The following is a 22070-nucleotide window of genomic DNA, read 5'->3' as shown; positions in this document are numbered from 1 at the left end:
ACTAGACTGCATTCCCAGCCATTTTTATTTCATTTTGAGAAAGGTTCTTGCTCAGTTGCCCAGGCTGGCCTTGAACTTGCCATCTTCCAGCTTCAGCCTCCCGAGTTGTTGAGATTATAGGCATGTGCCACCATGCCCACCACCACTGAGTCTCTTTTACCCCAGGATCAGTTAAGCTGTCCCCACTCCCTGCCCAGGGCCTGTACATGCTAGGCAAATCTAACACTAAGCCATTTTCTCAGCCTAGCTGAATTTTTTTGAGATGGGTTCCAGTTATGTTCTCTGTTATGTTCTGGAACTACTGGGCTCAATTGAGTCTCTTGAGTTGTTTTTCTGGTTTCTGAATAGATGCAACTGTGTTTGGACCATGCCTATCAGTTTGGCTTTTTGTGCTAAGAAATCATCTATTGATGTCTTCCAGGGCCTTTAGTAGACAATGAAGTTGAGGGAGGGTTTCATAACCATATCCTGAAGGTACTTATGTTACAATCACTTTGTTGAGCATTTATTGGTTACCTATAATACCTAGCCAGATACTCTGCTAGATATCTTGAGGAAGTAGAGATGAAGAAGCTTTGAAGGAGTTACAGTCTAATAGGAGAAATGTAGGTGATTGATGGATTCATAAAAGAGTCCTAAAGAGTTTGTAAAGATGTTGAGACCTTGGATTTACTTGTTCTTGTAGGATTCTTCCAATTTTTTTTACCCAAATATTTCAGATGGCAGAATATATCATTTGGCTTGCCCCCACAAATGTGCTTCTGAGGGCTACCTTCAATTCCTGGCTAGTGGCTTCCCTGTTGAGCCTACAACATGGAGATCTGAAGGAAACTTCTCCCACTGTGGTCTCTCTGTCCCAACCCTGGACTAACTCCTGGCTCTTGTTTCATAGCTCTCCACCATCATAGATATGCTGGAAGGTGCTTTCTATGGCCTGGATCTCCTGAAGCTGCATTCGGTCACCACCAAATTGGTGGGGCGAGTGGATAAACTGGAGGAGGTAAGGAATATTCTGATTTCCCTTCTTCTCCCTTCCCTTCCTTTCCATTCCCTTCCCTTCTCCTCTCTTCTCTCTTCTTTTTGCAGTCCTGGGAATTGAACCAGAGTATTTCATATGCTAGGCAAGTGCTTTTCCACTGAGCTACATCTTCAACATTTTTTATATTTAATTTTGAGTCAGGGTCTCACTGTCGCCCAGGCTGGCCCCTAAGTTGCAGTCTTCCTGCTCCGGCCTTCTGAGTAGCTGAGATTACAGGTGTGCACCACTGTGCCTGGCCTCTCACAATATTTTTTTTCAGAAAGCATGTGTCCTAACTGAACTTAACCCATTCTCTTCTTTGGAAGGAAAAAATATATTTCTTTCCAAAATTGTACAAATTGTTGGTGAATGAGTGAAATAAACATGTAAAGACTTTATTCTTTTTATCTGTAAGAACTATATAAATAATCTGTTTTTACTTTTAGTTTGACTTCCAGGGAACTCAGAGATAAGTGATATGTAAAATTACAATAAACATCTTACTTTACTTTTAAGGTAGAGTTGTTGCCTCCTGGGAATATGGTTATTGATTTGTTCTTTTTTTTTTTTTTAACTGTTCTAATGCATATATCTCTGTGTGTGTGTGTGGTGTATGTGTGAGAATGTGTGTGTATCTCATCCACTTGAGAGAAAGAAAACATAAAAATGATCATTTTATTTTATTATTATAATTAACACATATTGATTGTACAAATAGTGGGTTCCACTGTGACATATGTGTATGTCCCCCCTTGATCATGTCCATCTTCCCTTCTGTGCTCTCTTGCCGACCCCCTCTCTCCTCTGATCACTATTCCCATTCCCTTCTCTGAAAGCCCTCTTCCACTTTCAGGTTGTCTTTTTCAGTTTTTTTTGTTTGTTTCCACATAATGAGAGAAAACATATGATATTTGTCTTTCTGTTTCTGGTTTATTTCACTCAACATGATGCCTTTCATTTCCATCTGTTTTTCTGCAAATGTCATGATTTTATTCTTACGGATGAATAATAACTCAGTTGTATATATATAAACGTATCATGTTTTCTTTATCCATTCATCTGTGGATGGGCCCCTGGGCTGATTTCTTATCTTATATATGGTAAAGACTGCTACAGCAAATGTGTGCGCATCTTTTGAATGATGACTTTGTTTCCTTTGGATATATATATACCCAGGAGTCATATGGCTGGATCATATGGTAGTTTTATTTTCAGTTTTTTGAGGAACCTTCATGCTGATTTCTATAGTGGCTGTACTTATTTACATTCCTACCAACAATGTATAAGGATTCTTTTTTCTCCACATCATCACCAGCATTAATTAGCTTTTTGTTGTTGTTGATGTTTTGGTAATAGCCAATTTACGTTTCCCTGATAGCTAAAGATATTAAGAATTTTTTTCATAGATTTTTTGGCTATTTATAATTCTTTTGAGAAGTGTCTGTTCAGATCATTTGCCCATCATTTGATTGGATTACGTATTTCTTGGTTGTTACGATTTTTTAAATTCTTTGTATATTCTGGACATTAATCCTCTGTCAGATGAATAGCAGGCAAAGATTCTCTCATTCTGTAGGTTGTCTTTTTCACTCTTGATTGTTTCTTTTGCTGTGCAGAAGCTTTTTAATTTGATGTAATCTTATTTGTCAATTCTTGCTTTTGTTTCCTGAGCTATGGGAGTCCTATTCAGGAAATTGTTGGCTGTTCCAATATCTAGGGGAGTTTCCTTGTTTTCTTGTAGTAGTTTCAACATTTCAGGTCTGATTTTTGTGCAGGGTAGAGGGGTCTACTTTCATTCTTATACACATGGATGTTCAGTTTTCCCAGAACCATTTGTGAAAAGGATGTCTTATCTAATGAGTTTTTGGTGCTCTTGTCGAGAATCTGTCAGCTGCAAACGAATAGGTTCATTTCTGGGTCTTCTATTCTGTTCAATTGGTCAGTATCTCTGTTTTTATGCTGATACATGCTGTTTTTATTACTATGGCTCTATAGAGTATTTTTAAATAGGTATTGGGATGCTTCTAGTATTGTTTTTTCTTTCCCTCAGGATTTCTTTGGGTATTCACAGTCTTATATGCTTTCATATGAACTTTAGGATTATTGTTTCTAGTTCTGTGAAGAACGTTATTGGTATTTTGATGAGGATTGTACTGAGTCTGCAGAGAGTTTGGACATTTTAACAATATGAATTCTCCTACTCTAAGAACATGGGAGGTCTTTCCATCTTCTAGTGTCTTCTTCAATTTCTTTGGTGTTTTGTAATTTTCATAGCAGTCTTTCATCTCCTCAGTTAAGTTTATTCCTAGATTTATTTTTTGAAGCTCTTTGGAATGGAATTGTTTTCTTGATCTCTTTTCCAACAATTTTATTTTTGGTATACAGAAAAGATATTGATTTTTATAAGTATGTTGATTTTGAACTTTGCTGAATTTTGCTTATCCATTCCAAGAGTTTTCTTGTAGATAGAATCATATCATCCATAGGGATATTTTGGCTTCCTCTTTTCCTATTTGTATCTCTTTCATTTTTTTTCTCTTTCCTAATTGTTCTAGCTAAAAATTCCGTACAATTTTGAATAAGAGTGCTCAGAATGGACACCTTTGTCTTGTTCCTGTTTTTGGAGGATATGCTTTCATGTTTTCCCCATTCATTATGATGTTGGATATGGGTGTCTCATGTATAGTCTTTATTATGTTTTGGTATGATCCTTCTATGCTAAATTTATTCAGGATATTAATCATTAAAGGGTGTTAACTTTTATCTAATGATTTTTCTGCATCTACTGAGATGATAATGTGACATAAAAGTAATTTATAATCAATAATGTTCCTTTATTGGACATTCAGGCTGTACATGCCCAGGATAAATACCAGTCCATGATACCAGTAATATAATGTTCACAGTCAAAGTCACCACATCACTTTGGGTATAGAGGAATACACAATTGGTGCCATAGTTTTCATTTAATGATATGTGATTGATGTGAGAGTTATAAATATTTATGGACATAATAATAATGGAACATTGTTTTGTTGTTGTAATACTTTATTTATAAATAAGAAAGTTTAGTCACCAGAAAAGTGATATTCATCATTAAACCCTACTGGTAAGAGGCTTATGGATATGTTTTATTGACTGGCATCTAGTTTTTGGACTGATATTTGAAATAGTTACCAAAGAGCTGCTGCTTCAAGTAGAAATCTATTCTTTGATTTTCAGAATGTTACTTATAAGTGGTAAATTTAATAAAGGAATAACTGTAAACATATCAATATTTCTCATGGGGAAAAAATGGACTTTTGAGGGTTTTGAGGTGATTGGTTGATATGGAATCTATCAAAGAATCTCTAGTTTGTGGCTGAAAGAGTGCCTGACTGAGTCAAGACAGAGAAAGCTACTCTTTGCCTGCTATTTATTCCCAAGCAACCATATCTTAGGTTCTCCATCTGTAAAGTGGGAATGGTACCCTACCTACTCCGTATGATTCCTGAGGGAATAAAATGCACACTAGTTATTATGAAAATATTTTGAAATGATTAAACGTGGCACTTGAGTTATGACCAAGGAGAGATGGGGGCACACATTCCTACATTCCTTTGCCAAGAGAGCTAAGACAGAGGTGAAAAATATTGAAGTTAAAAGGATCATTCCAGCATGTTCCTTCTATTCCTAAAAATGGTCTCAAAAGTCGAACCCCAGCTCCTTATCTACCCACCCTTAGGCTTGGCCCCTCCAGCTCTGAATGTTGCCATTTTGCTCTTGGTGGGATGGCAGGTTCACGGTCACTTCAGTTGTAAACTCTTAAGAAAAAGGGTGAGGGCACTGGAGTCAGAGCTCTGTAGACTCCTGAAATATCTGTTCATTCTCCCCAAAAGGGGCTACCTTAGAGACCTAGGGCACAAGACATCTTGAATCTCTCCTTCCCCAAGCATTACATTGAGAGCTGGAAGGATGAGACTGGAAATAGTCAACACCGTCCTGCTCCCAGGGGACTTCATGCAAAACTTCTGTCTGATCCTTCCAGATGGTTCAAAAGGAATTGAGCCAGGGTCCAATATTAGAAAGTATCTATGTTTCCTGAACCTCCCCTGAGATATGCCCCTTTAAGAAAAGGATTGTATTTCTATGGGATCAAGGGGCATTGGCAATATCTGCTTTTACCTGACCTTGGTAAACATGTGGTTTTAGTCTGTCTAGAGAATATAGATTGGGAAAGTTAGCTGTCGGGGAAGAGCAGAGTGCTTGGGAGGCCAAGGTCAGGCACCCAGCCTCTGAGGGGGCCAGTGGGCTGGGTTCTGTTCAAGGGCTACAGTTCATCCCCAACCTTATCTAGCAGCAGAACCCCCTCCCTTCTGGCCAAGGGTAGGAGTATGGATGAATTTGGTACAGTGCCAGCTCAAATGTGTGGTATCCTGTGTATAGGAGCACAGTAACTAGGGCTTGGACAAAATGAACTTTGTGTTTTTTTTTTTATTTTGATACTGGGGATTGAACCCAGGGGTGCTTAATCACTGAGCCACATCCCCAGTACTTTTTATATTTTATTTTGAGACAGGGTCTTGCTAAATAGCCTCACTAAATTGCTAAGGCTGGCTTTGAACTCAAGATCATCCTGCCTCAGCTTCCCGAGCCACTGGGATTATAGGCATGCAGCACCACACCCAATGAACTTTATTTATTTGTTTATTTAGTTGTAGGTGGACACAGTACCTTCATTTCATTCATTTATATGTGGTGCTGAGGACTGAACCCAGGGCCTTACACATGCTACGTGAGCGCTCTACTGCTGAGCCACAACTCTAGCCCCAAAACGAATATTTTTATATGGATGGGAATATCTCTTCTTACAAAACTGTGGTATTTAGTAGCAAACACTGGACTTTTATAATAACTATCCTTTAAATTTGTATAACATTTTATAGTTTCTAACATTCCATATACATTTAGTCCACTTGTTCCTGTGAGCTGGGCAGGATGTGAGATCTAAGGAAATTAGATGAATCCCCTGAGATCACCGTGCAAAGACATATAGGATTGGAGCTCAGGCCTTTTGGCTTATAGTCCAGGGCTCTTTCTAATCAACTGCGTCAGTTTCTTCGAATCATTCTTGTCTGCCCTGTAAGCATCAGTTTTTCCTAACCAGAACTTGAAAATAACAGTTCTTCCAAGGGAATTTCTAGGCAGGACTGTGGCTGCATCTCATAAGCCTCATTAAACAGAATTAAAGTTGAGTTGGGGAAGGTCCCACCCAACGGGAGTTTTCCCAAAACCACAGTCCAAGGAGACAGGGTGCTGTGGTATGACAGGAGGGTCTTTGGTTGGGCCCAGCAGCCATGGAATGGAATACTGTATCTTGGATTAAGGTTGTCTCCTGGCTCGTGCCGGCTGTCTGGAGAATACAGTAATTGAAAAGGCAGAATGTTGGGTAAATGGATAAAACATTCCCTCTCCAGCCTGGCTCTGCAGAAGGAATGGAAGTGAAATTCTGCTCTGGGTCCTTGGATATTCTTAAATCCCAAAGGGAGTTCTTTGAAGGTCAGACAGGACAACAGAGGTCAGATTGGAAGGGCTTTTTGCCCAGAGTCAGATCAGTGCTTGGCAGTATAAGTGGGCACATGTGTGTACATCCACCTTGGGTACATTGGAGGATGTAGGAATGGAAACTTCATTTGCAGATGAAAGGGGAAGGAAGGAGAGAGAAATGGAATCTGAACTGTTCAGAGCCTCACACTCAGTAAAATCAGCACTGGGAGCTCTGCCTAGTGGGATGATTTGGTTTAAACTTTTGTCTTAAATTGTGAAAAATAACAGCACAGATAAGTGCACAAAGAGTATACAGCTTGATAACCTATTATAAAGCAAATATCCCTGTCATCATTATCCAGCTTCAGAAATAGGTTAATATTAACAACCCCCAAGCCCTCCCTACAACATGTCTTCTACTCACACCCCCTTCCTGAGGGGAACCTCTCTATTTAGAGCCTTGTATTTTAGTTATCTTTCTTGATTTTTTTTATAGTATTCGCAAATAAGAATACATCCCCCAAATCTCCCAAAATAATTCATCCTCCAATATAACATTTTTGCCTGCCTGCTTGCCTTCCTTCCTCCCTTCTTTCCTTCCTTCTTTTCTTTCTTTACCAGAGATCAAACCCAGGGGTGCTTTCACACTGAGCTATATCACCAACCCTTTCTTATTTTTGAGACAAAGTCTCACTAAGTTTCTGTGGCTGGCCTAGAACTTGCAATCCTCCTGCCTCAGCCCCTCAAGTTGCTGCAATTATAGACCTGTACCAGCATATCCAGCAGTCTAATTTTGCCTATTTTCTTTCTTTATAAAGGGAATTTATTATTTATTATTTTTATTTTTAAATTAAAAAAATTTTTAAATTATTGATGAAGGTTTATTTTTATTTATTTATACACGGTGCTGAGAATTGAATCCAATGCCTTACACATGCGATGCAAGCACTCTACCACTGAGCTACAAACCCAGCCCTATTTTTAAATTTTTTATTGGTGCATTAAATTTAATAGTGGGATTCATTGCACATAACATAATTTGGTCAACTTCATTCCTCCTCTTTCCTGCTCCTCCTCCTTCCCAGGAACCATTTTGCCTGTTTTGGAATTTTAAATGTACAGAATTCTACAGAATTATGTGTGTGTTAGTGATGTGTGTGTGTGTTAGTGATGTGTGTGTATGAGTGTGTGTGTGTGTGTATTGGGCTTCTCTCATTCAATTTTATGTTTTTGATATTTACCTATATTGTTTTTGTGTCTTGCTCATTCATTTTTATTGCTATGTATTATTCTATTGTATGACTATGCCACCACATATTTACCTATCTCCTAATGATAGATATGTGGATTGTTTCCAGGTTCAGAATTCATAATGGCCCATGAACAGCCCTGTGAACATCTGAAAAGGGAAAGAGGATGTAGGAAGTGGGGGGTACAGTGTTAGATTGGGGGTACAGTAATTGGGCACAGAGCATAGGATCTAGGGAAGATGGGAAATAAAAGTCTACAAGGAAAACCTGTAGCTTCCAAAGACATAAACCCTGTTCATTGCACATAGACCCAAGTTTGGCATTGATTCAACTGGAGAAAAGACTTTCATCTGAACTCCGAGAGACCCAGAGACTTATAGGCTGCCCAGACGTAAAAATGGATTTGGGAGGCAGCAGGACTAGAAACATGGGATAGTATCATATACTGCTTCCATGAGCAGATTTATTTTCAAAGTGAAAGAAAAAGACAGGGACAGATTATAATCTCTAGCATTAAAGTACTAACTGAATCAAAGTATACCCATAAAAGTTGAAAATCTTTGTGGTAAACCCTTCTTCATGGTCTAGCTGCAGTATACCTGTAAACATTTATAAATTCTTGGTATGCTTATGACTGTGTGCATATATACCTTCATATATGTGTGTGATATGTCTCACACTTTTAAAATAGGTGCATCCCTATAAGCTTCCACAGTGTGATATTTGTAATGGAAGCTCTGCCCCGTGTGGTGTGTGTGATTCTTCCTTTCTCACCTCCCCACTGGAGTTTGTGGACTCCATTCATGGGCACAGATAGGCACCAGGGAACTTTGTGTGTCAGTTGAAGGCTCACTCCTCATAATGTTGCCCCCGCGGAAGATCTGAAATCTGTTATGGGTTTAGCAGACCCAGAACTGGCCCGCATCTCAGAATGTGGGAGCTTCTCTCCCAACCTAAAAGTTTGGTGGCTTTTGTGTTTCCAGCCTACAACGCAAGATCAAAGGAGGATTCCTGCCCCTTGGGCATGTATCTTTTTACCATTAGTAGAAAAATGTAATTTTCATCTGTGTGTGCCTGGCAGAGACTTAGGGGAGCTGTGTCTTTCCAAGTCTCCTCTTTCCCAGCCTCCTTGTGCTCCCATCAAGACACCCCAACTTGTCACTGTCTCCTGATTGAATCTACTTCTGCAGAAGGTTCACAGGCAGCCATTTTACTCTCCTCAAGTGCAGACTTGGAGAGGAGTGTCACTCACCCTGTCCTCCTGAAGTGAAAGAAGGCAGAGGGCTGGAGATGATGTCTCTAAGATACATTTTGACGTTAAGGTTATTTAATTCAATATACATCTTAATATGAGTTCAACCTCTCTTGGGGTTGTATATCCTTAAAATCTAGTTTGCCACCATGGATTTGTGAGCTTATTTTCTTCTTGGCTTTCAGTGTAAGAGTCAGCCCTCCATCTGCTGGCTTAGGAATAGCTGATAGCCGCCAGGATGTGAGGAGTGTGTGGGTATTGCAGGGGATGAGGTTCCCCCTCATGCAGAAATTCATCATCAGAGGCCTGGGACTTCTGCTCTGCACTTGTTGACTCTCCTTTCAAGCTTGGGGTCTTTTGAGGGCAGCCAGGGTCTAAGTCCTCTTTGTGTATCCAGGCCTAGCCTAGCACCTGCCGTGGAATGGAAGCTGAGCAGCTGTTTGGATGGATGAGGGATTAAGGCAGCAGCTGGTGTCTCCCTTACCTCAGGCCTCTCTGCCTGTCTCCACCAGCTGTGCTTGGAGGGATTGGACCCCTGCTGCCTTTCTGCCATCAGGAGTCGGCTGTTTCCAGCTGCTCTCCCCATCTATTTCTCTTACAGGGGCTTGGGGACAGCTGTCAGCTGGGTGGCTGATACAGGCCATCTGGTCCTTGTTGGGTCCTGGAGGGCTCAGAGGGGGAAGGGCAGGGTGAGCTAATGAAAACCGAGAGCCCTTGCACTATGGGCCTCGTCACCCTCATGCTTGCTCACTTCACTCCCACAGGAACCAGGTCCCCTCGGTCCTTAAGATTATCATCTGTACCAGAGCTCTGCACATCCAGCCATCTCCAGTGGGCCTGACACCCACAGGGCTCCCAGGCAGCCTCCTTGGATACAGTGGCACATGCCTGCTATGTGATTTGGGAGACAAAGTTTGTCCCACCTGCAATCTAGCCCAGTCTCCTCCAACAGGTGTCTTGTGCCTCTCTCCCACATACCAGCCTTGGGTCCTCTCTTCCTCCCTGGCTTAGTCATACCAACCTTAGCTCTTCCTCCTTTCACACCTATGTATGTCCACAGTTCTCTTCTAGGCCAGGCACTCATCCATTCTCAATGCTAAGATTGTCAATGTAGGTACCATCATCACTTCTTTTTTGTTTCTTTTTCATTTTTTCCTTCTTTTCTTCCTCCTCCTCCTCCTCTTCCTCTTCTTTGTCTTCCTCTTGTCATTCCCCTCTTCCTCTTTTCCCTCACTAAAGGACCCCCAGTCCTTTTTTAAAATTTTTGAGACAAAGTCTCACTAAGTTGCCCAGGTTGGCCTCAAACTTGCAATCTTCCTACCTTAACCTCCCAAGTTGCTGGGATTACAGGCGTCCATCATAGTCCCTGGCTTATTCTTTCTTTTCCCAAGGGTCCTAGAGAGATTTCATCACTTCTATCCTATGGTTATATTACCAGGCTATGACTATGGAGCGGATTTTATACCTTATCTCCAGAGCCAGCATTTTTCCCTCTCTGTCCTCCCATTCACAGGGAATGGCCAGAGCCCTGCAGCATGGTCTTCTTTCCCCCTAGCTTAAGCCACTGCATGATCACACTTGTCTAAGAGCTGGACAAGTTGAGTCCATAGCCAGGGCACAGCCTTTCCAAGGCCCATTCCACCAATCTGCACATCTGGTTGTGTTAGCCCACCCACAGCTCACTCAAGCTGTGGTTTTTTGTTTGTTAGTTTGTTTTTGGCGTGCTGGGGATTGAACCCAGGGCCTTGTGCATGCTAAGCAAGTACTCTACCAACTGAGCCATATTCTCAGCCCCTTAGCAAGCTGTGTTGACCAGCTGTGCTCACCAGTGATAGCCAGCTGTACCTCAAACTCCACCTATGGTCTGATCCCCCTCGCCAAGGGACCCTTCCCAGTTTACTTGCTTCCTATTCCCTGCTCTCTGTGTGTCTGACTGAGACCTGTTCCCATCTGTCCATGTGGCCTTGCTCTCAGAAGACAATCTCCTGTTTCCAACTGCACAGCCCTTCAGCATGCCCCTCCTGCAGGGTGACATTTGTTCTGTGAACACCTCTCAGTTTAAGCTTTTCAGAACACCTCTCTAGCTGAAGGAGTCATGACAGAGTTCCCAGATCTTAATTGTATCCATCCTTCTGTCCTAGTCCTCTAGCTGCCTCTCCCCCTCCACCTTCCCTCTTCACAGTGCCAGCGTCCTTGGGAGGGACCATGTGGCACACTGGCTCCTGCCAGATCAGCACCCTTCCCACCTCCTCTGCCACCTTGCTAGCCCTGCCCACAAGCCAAGTTGCCTCCGCCATAAATGTCACAGTTGCAGCTGTCCCAGAGGGGAAGAGCCTGAGGCATGAGGTCATGGGGTTCAGTTGTCTGCCAGGGTAGGATCTAGAGCACTCTGCATTAGGAGCATCCCCTGCTCTGCCTAAAAGAACCCACAAAAGGCTCTTGGTGTGAGGGAAGCAGAGCCCTAGGGAGGAGTAGGGAACAAGACGAGGTCAGCAGCTCCGGGTTGGGGTGGGGGTGTCCAAGGAAGGGCAGCTGCTGCTGCTGCCCTAGGGACACCAGCTGGCTTAGCCCAGCAGGCCAATGGGGTGATGCCACTTCTAGCCCAGTGTTTATTCAGGCGACTGGCGGGCTTTGCTGTTCCCACGAGGGGAATAAACTATACTGCTCCTCTGGGTTCTCAGAGCCAGGCTGGCCTCAAACCCTCCTCTGTGGAAATCTAGAATAATGGCTTCTACTGAAATCAGAAGAGATTGGAGATTATAAATCAGTGAGCAGGGGTCCCTCTGGGGATCAGGAGGCAGGAGCTACATTTGTGGGGCTGCTCCTTGCCTCACTTGGGGCCAGTTTCAAGGTGTTCAGGAGTCAGGTGAGAACTTATTTCAAATAAAAAAGATATTCTGTCCACACAGAGTTACCAGAACTTTTCATAGAGTCCTGTGTCCACCACAGGGAACCAGAACACAGGGCGACAGGTGTGGACGTACATTAGTCCCATCCTCAGAGCGGCATTATCAAGGTGGCTAAGGGGTCGGTACCTGTATCTGTCAGATTGCCCTGACTTAGGGCAACACTTTTCACTAGTTAGGATCTTCTTGTTTGTTTATTGCTTCCTGCCCCCTCTCGGAGGGTGGTCTTCACCAGGGCACCATGTTCATTGGTCTTGCCCACACTTGATCCCTCAGCGCTGGACACATTAATAAAAGAACAGCACACTGGACCTAGTGGGCTCTGTTATCTTAAGACAGAGAGCTACAGCAGGGACATCCACAGTGCTGCTCTTGAGAGGTGCTTATGGATTATGGAAATGCTTGAACCCCATGAAAATACCAGAATCTCAGCCTGAGGAAGACCTGCCCCTCTCACAGCCTCTCACACAGTTCTGCCCCCTTTTCCAGCAGCCATACTTAAGGTGGCACTTTTCATGCTTGTTTTGTTTTTTGGTGAGATACTGGGGATGGATTCCAGGGGCTCTTCACCACTGACTGAAGTACATTCCCAACTCGCTCTACTTTTATTTTGAATTGTTGAAGCTAACCCCAACCTGTGATTCTCCTGCCTCTTCCTCCAGAGTTGCTGGGATTACAGGCAGGCCTGCACCCATACCAATTTGAAAATTTGCATTTCTATAAATTCCTGTATGATGCTGATGCTGTTGGTCTCTACCTCTTAGGACCTGGGCCAGGAGGCTGGGTGGTGATTCAGCTCAGCACTTTTAGGGGGTAGGGGAATACTGAGGATTCCATTCAGGGCCTCACACATAGTAGGCAAGTGCGCTACCACTGAGCTACACCCTGAGCCCTTTTTAAAATTTTATTTTGAGACCGTCTCACTAAGTTGCCCAGGCTGGCCTTGAACTTGCAATCCTCCTCCCTCAGCCTCCCAAATAGCTGGATTACAGAATGTACCACCATATCTAGCAAGCTCTGCCACTTTTTAAAATGACTTTCAGCTGTTAAGGTAGCTTAGTAATAAAGCTCTTGCCTAGCATGTGCAAGGCCCTGAGTTCAATCCCCAGTACTGCAAAAAAAAAAAAAAAAAAAAGAGAAAGAAAGAAAAATTATAAAATGACTTTCAGCAAATCACAGCCTTATTCAGGGCCTCAGGATTCTTCCTATGAAAGGTTAGGCTTGAGTTCTTGGGTCTGTTCCAGTTGTGACAGTCTATGAAAAATAACCACTTAACATGTTCCATGCACATCTGTGTGTATTAACTCACTCAATCCTTATAAAAACGCATAGGGAAAGTGCTAGTATTATACTATGCCCATTTTTACAGATAGGAGACTGAAGCAGAGGGAGTTTGAGTAATTTGCCTGAGATCCCAGATCTAGGAATAGAAGTAATGAGGTATAAACCAGTTTTCTCCAGAACTCATGCTGTTAACCATTGCTCTTGACTGTCCTTAACAGCCTCCATGAAGAATAACTGCACACCTAGTAAGACCACTCACTCTGGGAATTCTCAAAACAAGACCTCTTTCTCATGCACTTTTGCTCTTACAGTTAATTCTGTGCAATTTCCAGAGGCTGGTCTGGCTTAAGCCCCATAGAACACAGGGAGTCCTTCCAGGGCTTAAAATCTGGCATGCATTGAGATGTCCTGAGAATGGCATGGCCAATGTTTCTGGAGTCTGGTTAGTTTAACAAGCATCTACTGGGCTTCTCTGGGCAGCCCCTGTAAGAGCCATTGGAGCCACAGTGTCTGGGTGTCACGGTCTGCCTGGATATATACACGTTGCCCTGGCTCTGAGCCACCAAGGCTTCCCTCTAGGACATTAGTAACATCTTACCAGGTTGCAGATCTGTGGCTGGCCATGTCTGAACTTTACACTTCCCATGTCTATCTGTTAAGGATGATGAAAAGCAAACACATCCTGAATTTTGCATAGTTGCTTCCTCTACCAACCTCATAAACGGGGCCCAGAGAACATCACATCAAACGTTTTAGGTGCTCATGGAAACCTTAGTATAGGGGCCAAAATTGGGAGGTGTTAGATCTCAAGGTAGTCAAACTTCTCTAAAAATAACTCCAGGAGACAGGAGTTGACAGTTTTCCTATGATTCAGATCGTATTCAGTGTTTAACTTCGGCTGGATGCTGCCTCTGCTGCCCCCAGCCCACTCTTGCCCTGCTCTGAACTCACTAAACCTCACTCATAGAATATAGGTAGTCTGTAATCCAGGGCAAGAACCCCATGAGCATTTAGGGCCTTTTTCTCTGCCATACTGCACCTTAGACACTTGGAAGACACTCGCCAGAGTTGGTTGACTGAAATGTAGCTTTGGCCCTTTATGGTATGAACCAGGTCTGAACAGGGCTGATATGCCAAGGAGGGGGGGTTTAGGGAAACTTCCTATTGGTGAATAGAAAGGTTTGAAGCTAGCCTATCAATTGTCTATGTAAATGATACTAAAGCTAGAAAATAGTTTGTGCTCATTAGAATAGCAAACTGAGTAGATTTTTGGCCCCTCTTCTAAAATTGTTTGGGAAATCTTTAACTGAGCATCTGATTCACATGTGCAGGGAGATAGAGGTTTGTTGTAGTGTTCTTCATCAGTGGGTAAGGCAGACTCTACAAATGACAGGAAAGGAGCCAGGTCTCCTAGGAGTGGCAATGCTATTATTAGAAAAACAATGATGGTTTGGGCAATATTTCCAACAGTTGGACATCCTGTGCCCTGCATGGGGCTGGGCACACTCTTGGGCTGCAGTCACTTATTGGCCAATTCCTCAGGAGTGTTCTCAGGAGTCTCCATGTCTATTGTGTATCTGGGCTCCGTGGCTGCTGGCTGCCTCCTGCGTGTCTTAAAACACTGTAACAGATACTCTTTTTGAATCTTCTCTCTTTCCAGGAAGTTTCTAAAAACCTCACCAAGGAAAACGAGCAAATCAAAGAGGACATGGAAGAAATTCGAACTGAGATGAATAAGCGAGGCAAAGAGAACTGCTCTGATAACATCTTAGACAGCATGCCAGACATCCGCTCAGCTCTGCAGAGGGATGCAGCAGCAGCCTACGCCCACCCAGAGGTACAGCCCCAGCCCCTAAGGTCCCCTCCTTACAGCAGTGGGGGTATGATGCTGGCATCTCTCATTTGCATAGAGCTTTTCAGGGTTCAGGCCTTTAGCAGTCATGGTCTCATTTCATCTGTACTTAGTTCTGTAAGTGTACTGGGCAGGGGATGATCCCATTTACTTAACCCTGAAGCCCAGAGAAGTTCAGTGAGTAAGTGTCGAAGCCAAGACTCAGATCAGGATCCCTCCAGTCCCAGCCCCATTCTTTTCATAAACCCGTCATGCATTTGTGATCACTGACAGATAAGGAGGACATACGTGTTGCCTAGCATGGGACCATACAGGCTCATTCCGCTGTCCTGGCATCATTAATAACATCTTCTTTTCTTCTCAGAAATGTCTCTGCTTGGAAATGATAAATTACATGGTTCCCCCATTTACAAAGGATTTAGATATTTACTACATACTTTCACCACTAACTGTGTGGTCTTCACCACAGCTCTGGAAAGTAGGCCAGGCAGAGGTCAATACCCCACTATCTTGCAGAGGACACAGATCCAGCAATGTTCCTTATCTCCCTGGCTCAGTTGGAAAGCAATGGCAGAGCCTCAAACCTCTATTTCTTCCCATCCAGTTCTTTTGCTAGTATGAAGCTACACATTTGGGAAATAGAACACTGTCTAAGATAATTTGAGTGATGCCAAAAGACCTGCTTGCTTAAAAATGCCTCTGCATTTAATGCCTGTTTCTTTTGGCTCCAGTTACTACCAAGTTATGTTTATGTGCTAATGATTAAATGCAATGTACTGAGTTATCTACTAAATTGATTGCCAAGGAACAGGCATTAATTTGGAAGATAACCTGAAAGTGTGGAAGAGGAAACAAGTAAATTTTGGTGGCAGGACTGGAAGAGTCCTGTAAGACATGCTGTTAGCAAAGCTGGTCTGGACAAAGTTTTATAAAAGGGTCTCAGGGACAGAAACACTTCAGGGAAGCCTTGCTTACTGACTTAAACTGGATACCAAGAATCAGTGGTGGATGCACACTGGTGCCTTGGGGATAGGTGTGTCATTGAGAAAATCCCTCTGTGGAAAGTAGGTATGGTGGGGGGGGCTGGGGATGTGGCTCAAGCGGTAGCGCACTTGCCTGACATGTGTGCGGCCCGGGTTCAATCCTCAGCACCACATACAAACAAATGTTGTGTCTGCCGAAAAACTACAAAATTTTCTCTCTCTCTCTCTCTCTTAAAAAAAAAGAAAGAAAGAAAGTAGGTATGGGTATGGGTTGAGCAGGGTCTGGGTCAGTTAGATTCCCTGAGCCAGTTCCTCTGTGTGTTGTGACGTGAACAAGGTTGGGAAGTGTGCTAGCTTTCTGTTAATGCAACAAAACACCTGAGATAATTGACTGAAAAAGAGAAAAGATTTAATGTGGCTCACAATTTCAGAGGTTTCAGCCCATGGTTGGTTAATCTCATTGCTTTTGGTAGGGAGTATGTGGTACAACAAAGCCAGTCGCCTCATAGTGGCTAGGAAGCAAGAGAGAAGACGAGAAAGAGGCTCGGGGTCCCAGCACCTCCTCCAAGGGCATGCCTTCAATGATCTACCTTCTTCCCATCTCTCAAAAACACCATGGGCTGAGCCAACTCTTTAACACATGGTCCTTTGGGGGACACTTAAGGTTTGAACTAGAGTAGGAAGCATTGTTCTTGCAGGACTTTATGAATAGAGAGGAAGGAAGGCTGGGTATGTGGGCTCAGAACTTTAGGGTAAAGAAATTCATCACAGGGCTTCCAAGCAGGCCACAGCAAAGGGTTTAGGGAATCTTGGTCACATGTGTACTGGAGGCAGGGCAGCAGGCAGATTAGGTCTTTGAGGCAATAAGCCCTGAAAAAGAATGGTGCCTGCACCTCCCCAATATATAACCAAAGTAAAAACAATCCCAAACCATAGAATAATTATAAGGCAGGGCAATAAGTCTTGCTTTGCCCATGATGACTACTTTGGTGATTTTTTGGAAATATCATATTCCTTCAGAAATTATTTTTATTCTCATTTTGGGGTGTCCCCAACATGCTGACCACTAAGCATGTGTTTAGTCTGCTCGGTGGGTCACCCCTGAGTGGGCCTGAGCTTGTAACGGAAGAGTCACGGGACTTTTGACAAGAAGGGGAACGGAAGGCACCTGCTTATCACATGTGGAGCCAGAACCTTATCCCAGTTCATCTGATTCCTGACCATCTCCAGCTTCCAGTTTCCCAGTGGGCTAGGCTGGAGAATTTATCTGTTGTCTTGATGACACAGTATGTGGTATGCTCAAGGAACCCAGCTCAGATTTCCTGAGGGCAAACAACAAACCAAATCAAACACACTAAACTCTTTTTCTCCTTGCTCAGCAAAGTCCTTCCCCTCCCCAAATTCCCATTCAGCACACTGCTGAAGTTAGCACAATCCACCCAAACCCGAGGGGCGGGGTGGTCAGGGGAAGTGGTGAAGATCCTACCCAAAGGTAGGATCTTCCTCTCCCTTGGCAAACCTGTCTCTTTAGTGAACCCCATGCTGAAAAGGGGGGTCGATGGACATGGTTGTTCATTTTCACGGTTCTTGTAGATAATGTCAGGGGTTTCTTGGAATGGTGAGTAGTCAATTTATAGGGGGCCTCTCTTCAACCTGGCCCCTGCCTAGAGGGTTGGCAGGGGGCTGGGGGACTGGAGTGGAGAGGGCAGGGTGGGAATGGGAACATCAGTGCCAGGAGTTGAAGTCATACAACAGCCTCTTGGATTAACAGAGAGGAAATCAAAGCTTGGTTGGAGCAGCTGCCGCCCAGTGCAGCCTGTCGCCAGTGAATCCAAGGAAATTATATGTTCCCTGGCAAAGGCTGTCCATGGTCTTGCTCCATCTCCTTGGCTGGAACAAAAAAACTCAAGTTCCCACCCTTGCCTGGGAGCCTGGAACTAAAGACAGTTGCTAGGGTTTGCCACGAAGAAATGACAACCTACTTTTGCAATGCAGAGGGAAACCGGGGCTCGGCAATTAGATGCCTCTCTGGGTCTGAGTCAGGGGATGTGGCTGGGGGGCCTCTGGACAGCCTCCCAGACAGCTCTTTCCACTGGGAAATGAGGGATCTCCCAAGTCTGCTGGGCAGTAGCCAGACCGTGGCCCTGAGGTCACGGGGATGTAAGGGAATTTTGGGATGGCAAACAAATGGTCCTGTGGTCACAGCTGTTGGTAGTGTGGCTCAGAAAAAGAAAGAGTGCAGACCCCAAAGCTATGGGCCTATTTGTTGGTCATGTGATTTGATAAGCACCACTTCCTCAGCCCCTTAATTAAATGATTTTCAACTAAACTGCTAAATGACTCTGAGCCTCTGTTTCCTCATCTGTAAAATGTGGATAGCAATAACTACTTTGCCCCGTGATGCTGTAAGGGTTAGAAATAATATAAAGGGTCATAGCCATAATAGGTGCTTACTAAAATATCATTATCAACGACCAGGTGTCCACCACACCTCTGGATAAGGTCACTTCATCATCAAGAACAGGGACTTAAGGGAGGGACAGGTAGCTGGAGTGGGGGCTGCCGAGGGCATGGTCAGCGTGTGGGCCTCCTCCTTCTGGGAAGCTCTTTGGCCCCAGCCAGGGAAGGCTGGCAGAAAGGTGTCTCTTGCATTCCAGGAGTCTGTCGCCACTGCGTGCCAGGAGAGAGAGACACAGGCATGTTTGGGAACTGCCGTATCTCTTGCACCATCTGAGTAAACTCTTGTCACGGGAAAACAAGAACAGACTTGGAGGTGTGGTTGGGAATAAGGACTCTGGGTTTCTCCAGGCAAAAATTTAAAGGTCAAAACAGACTGTTTTTTTTTTTTTTTTTCCTCCTGTGCAAAGTGAAGAAATTGGCTATGGTGCTGGGTCCCTGCAGTTAATGTGAAGTGGTTGAGGCCCTATTCTGCCTCCAGGCATTTGCCATCTGGGACATAGGTTTTGTTTCTGCAAGGGCTCTGCAGTCAAGGAGGATTTCACCATGGCCCAGAATTACAGGGTCTAGAGGAGTTCACCTGCCTCCTCCTGGTAAAAAGGGGGAGGTTTTGATGGCTCATGTGACAGCAGGAAGCTACCTCTTCTTTATTACCTGTCAGAGTCCTTGTGACAAAAGATCTGGATCACTTTCTTCTCAGGTTTCCACACTCTCCTGAAGGAGCCAGGCCTCTCAGAAGCTGGACTACCTGAAATGTGGCCCTGACTTTGAGCCCAGATAGATCACAAGCCTTGTGCCCATTGTCCTTTGCTTTTTAAAGTTAGGGGACTCTGCTCCTGGGAAGGGAATATGACTGAACAGCCTAGTGCAGGACTGAGACCCTGCCATACCGTGGACACAAGAGGTCAGTTCTTGCCAACTGCTGTGGCTCACACCTGTAATCCCAGTGACTCAGGAGGCTGAGGCAAGAGATCACAAGTTTGAGGCCAGCCTGGGCAACTAAACGAGACCCTGTCTCAAAATTAAAATTTAAAAAAGGCTGGCTGTGTGGATCAGAGGCAGAAGCACTTGTCTAGAATGTGAAAAGCTCTAGGTTCTATCCCTAGTACCACACACACACAAACAAAAAAGAAAAGAAAGAAAACAAATAAAAACAATAGGAAAGTTTGTTGTCATTTCAGAAGAGCTCTAGAGTCAGACAGTTCACAGCTGGTATGGTTAGCTCCAAGACATAGTGATTTCCATTCTCCGGAATACCCTCGGGATCACAAGGGGATGGCTGCTCAGCTCCAGCCACCTTGTTCACATTTTAATCCAGGAAAATGAGGAAGAGAGCAAAAGATGCCTCCCTACTTAGCACTCCCTTTTAGCAACTCTTCCGAAAGCTCCTCCAACCAGCTTCTTCTGCCTATACCCCACTAGTGAGAATGTCCATGTCCGTAATATTGGGTGTCTGTTAGGATTCGGGTAATCGATTAGAAATCTCTGCCACAAGGAGTAAAGTGGGGTCCGAGAGGAAAGATTGATTCCGTATGAGAAAGTCTGGGCTATTTCCTGGGAGGCCTGGGATTTTAGCTGTCTTTAGCAGAGGGTAGATTTTAGTAAGTGGCTATATGTGGAGGGACATGGAGAGGAGTTGGTAATAATTTTCCAGATAGGAAGTAAAAAAATAGTCTGAGCAAAGACCCAGCTGCTCAGGAGAGCTTAGGAGTTAGTCAACTGACTAACCTGGAGTGTGGGTATTGATGGAGTAGGCAAGAGAAGATGTCAAGGACTTTGGACATTGTTCTGTATGCAGTAGGGAGTGTTTGGGGCTGGGCAGTGACAAAGTTGTCGGGCGCCCATTCTGATAGCTATAAAACCATTGAGGCTTCATCCGGAGACAATGTGCCTGATCGTCTTCAGGCTTCATGTCCCATCTGGGCACCCTCCCCTGACATTTGTCTCTCTGGAAGCAACTTAGGGCTAAGTTACCCAACATCCCTAGGCCAGAGCTGAGAGTAGAACTGGGTTCTCTGGGCAGAGTAGCACTGAGGTCAGAGGCATCGATTCCGCAGCCAGGCTGCTGCCTGGGTTCAAATCCTGCTTCTACTACTTAACCTGTTGTGGGATCTTGGGCAATTTTCATGACTTCTCTGTGCCTCTGTTTCCTAATCTGTAGATGAGCATGATAAAAATGGGCCCTACCTCTCAGGGCTAATGAGAGGATTTAATTATTTAACATTTCTAAACACATAACAGGACATGGCTCTTGGGGAGCGTTACTGTTATCTCTCTGGCTTTGCCCCCACCTAACCACTCTCTCTCTGACCAGTGACCTGACCTTCCCTTGTGTCCCCTCCGAGGAGCAGTATGAAGAGCGGTTTCTGCAGGAAGAAACTGTGTCCCAGCAGATCAACTCCATTGAGCTCCTGCAGACTCGACCCCTGGCCCCACCTGAGGTGGTGAAGCGGCAGCGACCCCTTCACAGGCAGGTCCATCTGAGGGGCCGGCCGGCCTCCAAGCCCACCGTCATCCGGGGCATCACCTATTATAAAGCCAAGGTCTCTGAGGAAGAGAATGACATCGAAGAGCAGCGTGAGTTGGGGCCAGCAGGGAGGGAGTGGCCATTTGGACCACGTGAGATGGAGCCACACACACCTCCCGCAGTCCGGATGACTGCTGTGGCCTCACGCTGCAGGGTTCAAGTTACCCGGAATTGTGGTGCAGTTCTTTATAACTTACTGAGTGGTCTTGATGCAAGTCACTTAACTTCTCTGGGCTTGCAGAAGACCACATGACAGAATGTGGCTGAGCCGGAAGGGACTTCAGTGCCCCCTAGCTCAGTCCTCCTTGTTTGCAGATTTGAGAGAAACAAAGTTTGGGGGAAAGACTCCTCAGAACCACATGGTAGGCTTCCACCACCTGTTTCTCCCTCCAGGGCCTTTGAGCTTGCTATCTGAGCCTCCAGAACCTCCCCCTTTGGATCTCATCCTTATTATTTATTTATATTTTAACAGAAAATAGCTTATCCCTCTCCCCATCATTTTAATCTTGGTTCCTTAGCACTTCCTCTGCCTGTGCTCTTCCTGGTCTCCTGCCTCCTCCCGTCCTTCTCTTGTCTCCTTTCTATTCCTTGTCCCGGAGTCCCCCAAAGGCCTCCATTCTTTTCCTCTCCCCCGGCGAGCTCCTTCCACTACCTGGTCTACGCTCCGGCCTCCTGGGTATGCTCCCTCTATCCAGTTTATTCTCAGTAGCTGGCAGTCATTTGGCTCATTCTTAACTGTGTTTTGGTCTTCTTATTCTTGTTGGTGTCGTTATTGATTTGGGGGAGCTCTTGAACATATTCTGGATACAGATCCTTTGTCATCGTATGTATTGCAAATATTTGCTCTCCACCTGGCTTGCATTTTCAGTTCCTCTTTCCTTTTCTTTCTTTTTTCCCAGTGATGGGGAGCAAACCCTGGGCCAAATGCCTGCAGGCCAGGCAAGTAATTGACCACTGACCTGTGTGCTCTCAGCCCTGCTTTTTCAGTTCCTTAAATGGTGCTTTTGAAGAGTCC

The 22070-nt window shown here is 44.5% G+C and overlaps 1 protein-coding gene across 4 annotated transcripts in view; it reads left to right on the top strand.

Moving 5' to 3' along the window:
- The window catches only part of Olfml2b (olfactomedin like 2B), a 40911-nt gene that overhangs the window by 5204 nt on the left and 13637 nt on the right, over nt 1–22070 (top strand). For 2 of the 4 annotated variants that reach the window (XM_076861489.1, XM_076861491.1), the window contains exons 3-5: nt 893–1000; nt 14897–15073; nt 20880–21105. In XM_076861489.1, coding sequence (XP_076717604.1) covers nt 893–1000; nt 14897–15073; nt 20880–21105 — 511 coding nt within the window. Of the gene's footprint in view, nt 1–892; nt 1001–14896; nt 15074–20873; nt 21106–22070 lie in introns of all 4 variants that reach the window. The other 2 variants (XM_076861488.1, XM_076861490.1) reach the window with 1 other exon arrangement.

Source organism: Callospermophilus lateralis, chromosome 7 (genome assembly GCF_048772815.1).
Source record: "Callospermophilus lateralis isolate mCalLat2 chromosome 7, mCalLat2.hap1, whole genome shotgun sequence".
Lineage (NCBI taxonomy): Eukaryota > Metazoa > Chordata > Mammalia > Rodentia > Sciuridae > Callospermophilus > Callospermophilus lateralis.
Note: the sequence above shows the minus strand (reverse complement) of the source record. Positions and strands in the feature narration are given on the sequence as shown.